General features: G+C 54.2%; 1 protein-coding gene across 1 annotated transcript; it reads left to right on the plus strand.

The window, feature by feature from the left end:
- The first annotated feature begins 6,022 nt into the window (after nucleotides 1-6,022).
- LOC112881800 (probable xyloglucan endotransglucosylase/hydrolase protein 8) lies at nucleotides 6,023-8,292 on the plus strand. The gene is made up of 4 exons (XM_025946668.1): nucleotides 6,023-6,541; nucleotides 6,635-6,735; nucleotides 6,828-7,030; nucleotides 7,655-8,292. The coding sequence occupies exons 1-4, from the start codon at nucleotides 6,355-6,357 to the stop codon at nucleotides 8,088-8,090; spliced, it is 927 nt and encodes a 308-aa protein (XP_025802453.1). The 5' UTR covers nucleotides 6,023-6,354; the 3' UTR covers nucleotides 8,091-8,292.
- Nucleotides 8,293-8,799: the final 507 nt, after the last annotated feature.

The raw sequence follows: 8,799 nt of genomic DNA on the forward strand, positions 1-8,799 counted from the left end.
CAAGTAGCAGAGTAAAGCCTAACTTGCTGGCCTTTGCTACTAAGGATTTTTAAGAAAAAGGGTTTAAAAAATTAAATTAGGAACAGGGGTGCCGGTTTGGAAATATTTGAAAAATAGGTGCCTCCTGCCCGATCAACGGGCGGGAGGCGTGGGGCCGGAGACCTCCAGCCCATCCAACAGGCGGGAGGTCGAAAAATATTTCCCAGACCCCTCTCGAGGGCCTCTTTCGCGAATAAGAATTTCTTATTCGCGAAGAGGCCCTTGAGGCGGCATCCCGCCCGTCCAAGCGTTGGTCCCCCGAGGGGCATCCCACCCTCCCAACGGGCGGGACGTCTCCCCCCCCCCCCCTATTTAAGCCCCCACCCACCCCCAAATTCTCATATTATTCAGCAAAAATCCAGAAAAAAAGAAAAGGAGGAGAGGAAGAGAGGAGAGGAAGCGGCGAAGCCCTGTTCACATGTCGGTTTGGAGGTATATTCTCGTTCTAGTCATATAATTATCAATTATTTTTAGGAATATATGTTAGGGTAGTTATATTTTGAATAGTTTTCAGTATTTTCAATAGCTTTTAGAAATATTTGTTAGGGTAGTTCTATTTTAAATAGTTTTTAGTATTTTCAATAGTTTTTAGATATATTTCTTAGGATAGTTATATTTTGAATAGTTTTTAGTAATTTCAATAGTTTTTAGATATATTTCTTAGGGTAGTTATATTTTGAATAGTTTTCAATATTTTCAATAGATTTTAGAAATATTTGTTAGGGTAGTTCTATTTTAAATAGTTTTTAGTATTTTCAATAGTTTTTAGATATATTTCTTAGGGTAGTTATATTTTGAATAGTTTTCAGTATTTTCAATAGATTTTAGAAATATTTGTTAGGGTAGTTCTATTTTAAACAGTTTTTAGTATTTTCAATAGTTTTTAGATATATTTCTTATGGTAGTTATATTTTGAATAGTTTTTAGGCTTAGGATCTCTAAGCATTGAAAAAATATATTTCAGGCTCAGGATCTCCACCCTCTGGCTGGGCAGTACGAGGTGTCGCGCTGCCTGGAGGCATATCTGTTGTGGTTGTTCGGCTGGACTCTTTTCTGCAACTCTAGCGTCAATTATGTGGACAAGGTTCTCATCCAGTACGCGCGCGCGATTGCGGATGCAGAGCCGGGCCAGGTACCTGGGTGGAGCTGGGGATCGGCAGTGCTTGCTGCCACGTACCGAGGCCTTTGCCAGGCCTATTTCAAGATGGAGAGGACCGCCGTCATCACAGGCTATCCATTTCTGCTGCAGCTATGGTCGTACGAGCGATTAGCCATAGCACGCCCCCTAATCAGCGAGGAGCCTTATTCGTCCGAGATGTATGGGATGTGGCATGAGGATAGCCCCACGATGGGTTCGCTTTGGACCGATCAACGGGTAAGTTCTTTAATTTACTGTTGTACGTTTCTGTATATGCAAAGTATCGACGCAGTTGAGTAATTTTGCAGATGAGCTGGGCACATCGGCAGGTCCGAAAAGCATGCCCATAGTTCGTGTCCGAATTTGATCGGATGCGGCCACAGGATGTCATCTGGACCCCGTACACCGCTGCGGCTATCCAGACACGTGCGCCGCACGGGTTGTCCTCCCTCTACACGTGGGATGAGGCGTACTGGCTCACAAAGGCGAACCTAGTGTTCGATATTGTCGTGGAGCCGTACTGCGTCGAGCGAGTGATGAGATAGTTCGAGTGACGACAGCACTAGTTCGGGCGACGACAGCACTTTTCTCTCCTACCTCGAGCGTTCCAGGCCGTGCCACGCAACGTACATGAGTAAGTTTGTGATAACTCATTTTGTATTAATTATATTATCGTTATCATGAAATAATGTTGTCTTTCAAATATTTGCAACAGATATTCGCGCAGGGGATATCATGCCAACGAGGTCAACTGGGTTGTCAAGCTGTAGAGTATATAGGAGGGTGGCTAGATGCACCTGACGATGTGTGGGACGAGCCGCAGCCACACACGGAGGCGTCTTACGACGCATAACTCCGCTGGTACCTCACTCGCACGTGTCCGTACGTCACTCTTTCACGTATTGATGACGCGGAGCATCAGCACCAGCCGACCATTTCGGACACGTATCCCTCGTACTGTGATCAGGAGCAGCGTGGCGCAGTACGTGTTTCGCAACTTGAATTATTAAATCTTTTTTATAAAAGATCGATAACAATATTACTCTGCTTCCCATTATGTATGCAGATCGATCTGATCAACTGTGCGGAGATCGAAGCTACATCTCAGATCACGTTGCTTGAACGTGGAGTACGTGTACCGGACGCACAGTACAAAGATAGCTTTCGTAAGATTTAAGACAACTTGACGCGAGCGTTACGTGCACTGACGTGTCGCGGCAGAGACGACGTGTGGGCCTCCAGTTCATCTCATGTGTCCGCCCACGTGTACACAGCTGGCCCGTCGACCTCTGCTGCACCGCACGTAGCGTCCAGTGATACTGCCGCCAATTCCAGCTGTAAGTCCTTTATAATTGCCATTTCGATCAACTTTGATTTACACAACTAATTTCGTTTGTTTTTATAGTCATGCACTCGGCGGCAATGGGACCTCCTCCTGGAAAAATGGAACCTCAGATGTTTGGCGCCTATGCTCCAGGAACGTCTCTCCCGTCAGGTTCGACGCCAGCTGCTCCGTACTCTCAGGGCTATACTCAGCATGCATGGTCGATGGGAGCTTCTGCACACGATGGTCTATTCGGTGTGCCGGACTGGGACAACTGGGAGGGCGGCTCTGTCACTTGGTCGGAGTTGGTGGGCGGCGGCGCCGGGCCTGACATCATTGGTCCCTACCAAATGTATGACGCTCCAGGTGCACAGTCCCAGGATGATCCGTTCACGCCAGCACCTCCTCCGCCTCGTCCTCACCATGCTCCAGATGCATTCAGTACTCGGAGGGCCACATACGCCGACGACCTAGGACTAGGGGGGAGGACGAAGAGAGCGCGAGGTCCGGGACAGGCGGGGTAGATACTCCTGATTCGGTGGACTCTATATATTTAAACTATTTTTGTATGATACTATTTTATTTTTAATGGGTTGATGTATCGCATTATCGTAATTTTTGGATTCTACATTGCAAAACGTTATCGTTTAACCATCTTCATACGAGTTTTAGATACAATAATCTTCTTCGTAAAATTGAATTAAAATTTAATATGTATACAAAAGAGTATGGTGAATAAATCTTGTATTTGAAAAAGGTATGAATTTAAAATAGTATGTAAAATAAGAATTTGAACAGAAAATAAGAAAAAAAATAATAAAATGAGAAAATAGGAACTTTCCGCCCGTTGGGCTAGCGGGACGTGGCACATCCCGCCCGACGGACGGGCGGGATGCCTTAGGGGCCTCTTCGCGAATAAGAAACTTTTCTTATTCGCGAAGAGGCCCTCGGGAGGGGTCTGGGAAATTTTTTTGGGCATCCCGCCCATCTAACGGGCGGGTTGTCGCCGGCCCGGAGGCACCCATTTTTTGAAAATTTTCAAAACGGTACCCCTTTTTCAAATTAAATTTTTTATCCCTTTTTTTAAAAAACTCGCTACTAAGCAGGCCTTTTTCTGAAAAAAAACCCGGAGGCCCAAGTTAAACCGAGATTCCGCTCCGGGCCTTCGTCGCCACTTGTCGGGTGAGTCCGAGTCCGGAAAACATATCTATCCGGAAGTTTTTTTTCCAACATAACTTCAAGCGTGTTTGAGATTCGTGCGACCTAGGGGGGCGCACGGTCTCCTTCTTCTTCTTCCTCTCCTCGCGTCGGCCGCCGCTTCGTCTCGTGCCGCCTTTCGCGCGGCCAGCTGGAGGAGCGCGAGCTAGGGGAAGGGGGAGAGGGTGGAGCGGCTGCTGCCGGCAGGGGAGGTGGTTGAGGCAGAGGAGGTTAGGATTTCTAGGTTGCCGGGGCTTCCAATAGCCGGCGGCTCTAGAGGAGAGGTCGGTGGCGGCGGCGGCAGCCCGGCGGCGGTGGTGGTTCGGCCGGCGGAAGAGACAAGGCGGCGTGGGAGCGCCGCCGACTAGTCGGAGCCAGATCCCCGGTGGGCGGTTGCCGATGGCGGGGGTGAGGAGAAGGGCGGAGTGGTGGGTGGGCAGGCAATGCGGCGGTGGGTGGACGGGCGGCGCGGCGGCGGCGGTGGCTGGACGGGCAGTGAGGTAACCGCCAGCTAGGGATGTGGACGAGGGGTGGGGACGGAGGACGGCTGGAGGAGGAATAAGGGCTGCTGGGCCTTAAAGATGACTAGCTTAATCATTTTTCAGAAGTTAGATAGGAACTCTCGTCTGAGCCACCGTGGCATGCACAATAGAAAATGGGGGTTCCTCAAAATAAAAGAAACTGGGGGCTCCTCTCATAAAAAAAAACCAGAAATGGGAAGTAGTAGCGTGTAGCCGTATAGGCACACGTGGTGCCTCCCCTTTCCGTTTCCCTGCTGAAACTGTTCTTCCATCGATCCATCTCTAGCTGTTGGATGGCTACACCTCATCGTTCACCGCACGCAGAAAACAACAGACTCCCCTGTTTTCGGTCTTCCCTCATGGATCACTAGTGTCTGTTCATGTTCACGGGGGTCTTACATGAAAAGCACCTCATCATCGTTCACCATTTGGAGAAAGTATGGAGAAAAAAAAGCTCTCCCTCTTGTTTCACAGCTAGTTAGCCTACTCTGGCGAAACGCCGATGCTTCCCTGTTTCTTGCCCTTCTCTTCTTCTAGTGGTTTTGAAGGCACAAGAAGAAAAAGAAGGGATCTTTCTTTTGTTCAGGCCAACATGAATTCTGTTTGCGGGAAAGTGCTAAAGAAATTTGACAAGGACAGGATATTCGGGTGCCACTCAGGGTCAGCGGGAGATCAATGGACCCAAAGGTCCCAAACCCAACAGGCCAACAGTGCAAGTGGCCAATAGCAAAAGATGTGTGTAGTGGATCAAGGACCTGGCCCTGCCAACTGCTCATTCATTTCGCCCCCAGGCAGGCAGGCTGTCCCCGCAGCCCGTCCGGCCTCGTATGTTTCTCAGACCTCTGACTAGCAAAATCCGGCAGCAGCCTGGGTTCAGGGTTCTGCAAGACTGAAGCAGCATTCACTCCCTATTGGCCATCGGGCATTGGCAAACGGGACGGGCGCCATGAATCGACGTTGTCTGTCCATCTATCCAGGCAGCACGTGAAATCTGTCAAGATACTTTTGACGCTTTTTTAAAAAAGAAAGAAAGAAAAAAAAAAGGATTGATAACTGCGTGCCAACTGGACAGGAGGGCTCCGAGTCAAACCTGCAGTGTGCTCTATGCTCTCCCCGATCCAATCCACTGGCACCGAGCGAGGAGCGGATCAGGCTACTAGTGCAGCTGTCCAGGAGCAGCAACACGGCCGGTTTTCCCGGGTCGCAGGTTTCGTGCGCGCGAGCTGCGGGGGCTCTTGGTCACGGGACCCCGATCGGCTGGATGCTGGAGGGCTGGAGCTCACTGCCGCTGTGGCCGCTCGACGCGATGCTAAAAAGCCAGGCAGTAACCAAAGCAACTGCGGCTGCCAAGCAAAAGCTTGTAGTTGGAGCTGCTAGTACACTGCTGCTCGCGGCGTCGCCATGGCGGGCCCGGTGGCGCGGCTTCCTTTTTCCTCCGCTTGCTGCTGATGCCCAGGCGCAGGCATTCAAAGCCTGCCTGCCGGCCTGCGTGCGGCGAGGGATCCCTCCGGCGAGCGACCCTGCGGAGGGATTGATGGACCGTGGCCATGAGGCCATCGCCATCATGGACTGGCACTGTCACTGATAGGTAGTAGTAGCCGTACACGATCAGAGAGACGCGGGATCCGAGGCTCGCCCGTGCACCTAGACCTCCGTTTCAAACGCGAGATGGTGGCTCGAATAGAGAACGAGAGATGCCGTCATGCAGATGCTGGAGGCTCTCGAGAAAGTCGACCTGCCGGCTTAGCTGGGTAGCTCTGCAACGGCGCAATTTTCCCGGCCGGTGCACGCAGACACGCAACAACGAGCCCAACACAAAACCAGCTGCGCGCTCCTCGAGGCCCGGCAACAACTTGTGTCTTACTTTAAACCCGCAGCTCAGATGAGTTTAGCTTTAAACAAGAGCGCCCTCCTGCTGCCCCGTCTCATCTGGTAGTAGATTGGACGCGCTGCCCCGCCTTGTGCTTTGCCCCGCCACAAACCCAAAGCATCTGCCACCATACCCAGCGTCACTCTCGATCACTCTCCCGGTCTCCCCTCTCTGGTGGGCAGCTCTGCCTTCTCCCCTCCCCCAACTCGCGGTGGGCACGGCGATCTCGGCTCAGGGTCGGGGCCGCCGCGGCAAGCTGCTAGCGATGGGATCGCGGCGGCGTGACCTTCTCGCCCTCGCCGCCGCCGCCGCGGCGCTGCTGCTGTCTTGCTCTTTCCGCGGCGCGTCCGCGTCGTCGTTCGGCGACAACTTCGAGATCACGGGCGCGGAGGACCACGTCAAGACCTCCGCCGACGGCCAGACCTGGTACCTCTACCTCGACAACAAGACAGGTAAGGGAAGGTCGATGCTAGCTAGATATGGCTAATGTGGCGTCCATCCAAAATGCAAATCCCAGCTCACTCTCGACACCTTTCCTTTCGCAGGCGTCGGGTTCCAGACGAAGGAGCGCTACCTCTTCGGGTGGTTCAGCATGAAGCTCAAGCTCGTCGGCAACGACTCCGCCGGCGTCGTCACCGCCTACTACGTGCGCCACCGCCTACTCGATTCCATCCGCCGCCTGCTAGCTACCAAAGCCAATGCCACCCGATGCTCACCTCCTCTGCTTCTGCTCTGCAGATGTGCTCCGACGTCGACGCCGCCCCGCAGCGCGACGAGCTGGACTTCGAGTTCCTGGGCAACCGGACGGGGCAGCCCTACATCATCCAGACCAACGTGTACCACAACGGCGTCGGCGGCCGGGAGATGCGCCACTCGCTCTGGTTCGACCCCACCGCCGACTTCCACACCTACGCCATCCTCTGGAACGCCAAGCACATCGTGTAAGCATTACAACAAACCATTCTTCTCTGCCTCTCATTCATCGATCGATCGCTCGATCGTTCGTTCCACTCCACCACCACCCGCCATTGATCGACCGCCTCCAGCTCTGCTCTGCTCCGAGAGCATTGTGGTGTGGTGGTTGGCTGGCCCTGCCCGGGTAGATTCGGCAGCAGCTGCTGAAGACGACGGGGGCAGGCGAGTTGAATGCGCCCGGTCACCCCACCTACCTCCTTGTCCCCGATGAAATCCGAGCGCCGGGGACCCCCGCCGCGCCCAGGACGGACAGGGGATACGCCAAAACCATGCCGCCATTTGTAGCATCTGATCGCAACGCGAAAACTTGGGACGCGCCCTGTTTCGGGGCCGAGCCGTCCTGTACCGTCACGCCCATGCCCCCCGCCGCCGCTCCATTCCCACCCATCCAATCCACGCCGCGACACCGCACATGGATCCGCCACTGTTCCCCGCGTCAGCCGCGCGGAATGATTTGCAACTTGCTCCGTTCGTGATCGGGCCGGCCGTGATGGTCCATCCACCACCATGTCGCCGATCCCTGTGACACCCCCCCCCCCCCTGCTGATCGCTGATGCTGCGCTCTCGTGTCGTGCCGACCGTGTGTGCAGGTTCTTCGTGGACAAGGTGCCGATCCGGGTGTACCCGAACGACGCGAGCAAGCCGGGCGGCAACGCCTTCTTCCCGGTGGCGAAGCCCATGTACATCTTCTCCAGCATCTGGAACGCCGACGACTGGGCGACGCGGGGCGGGCTGGAGAAGACGGACTGGGCCAAGGCGCCCTTCGTGTCGTCGTACCGCGACTTCGCCGCCGACGCCTGCGCGTGGCCGACGGAGCCCGGCGCGCCGTCGCCGCCGGCATGCGCGGCGGCGACCGGGGACAGCTGGTGGGACCAGCCGCCCGCGTGGGCGCTGGACGAGGCGCAGCGGATGGACAACGCCTGGGTCGCCCGCAACGTGCTCATCTACGACTACTGCGACGACCGCAAGCGGTTCCCCGCGCCGCCCGAGGAGTGCGCGCTCCGGGGCGCCGGCACCGCCTCGTGACGGGAAGAAGCTCGCCGGCGGTTAGCTAGCAGGATCATCGGTTGAGGAGATGATCCTTCTTTTTTTGTGGGTGTGTGTTTCGGTTATCGATTTTTGGGGAGAAAGGTCGGTGGTATACGGTACTCGGTGGTTGTCACGTTGGAACGAACAATATGCATGCCGGTCATTCTTTTGGGGGAATGGATTCAATTTTGCTGCTCCAGAGCAACCTGTTCTTGCCACGAAGCTTGCCATCTCGTAACATGGGCATGGGCACCACCGCTATCGCGGCTGGGAGATGGAACGTGCGGCGTCGCAAGGGCATGGGCGCGGAACGTGCGCGCAGATCTCACTTAGCCTCGTCCGGCACGCCTGTCAGGGAACAGTAATGCCCCATTGCTCCTGTCCGGCCACGGATCTTGCCGATGCTCTGCCTGTGCCTAGCCCTGCTGAAACGAAAATGATCGATGACTAGTCATGTACAGGATCGTATTCGATTTAGCCTTTTGTTTTCGTCTGTGTTGGGGTGCCGTGGGAGATTCGGGGAGCACGCACCACGAATCCAGGAACCAGGAAAAGTGAAAGGGGAAAAGGGTTACCGGGGCGAGCAGGTGCATGTGAGGCTGACGAGGTAAAGAAAGAAAGGGCGAGGAGAGATCAATCAGATTAAAGAAACAAGCATCCAAAAAGACGCCGCGACGTTTCAACTGCAGAATCGAAGCGACAGCGC

This window comes from Panicum hallii, chromosome 2 (genome assembly GCF_002211085.1).
Source record: "Panicum hallii strain FIL2 chromosome 2, PHallii_v3.1, whole genome shotgun sequence".
Lineage (NCBI taxonomy): Eukaryota > Viridiplantae > Streptophyta > Magnoliopsida > Poales > Poaceae > Panicum > Panicum hallii.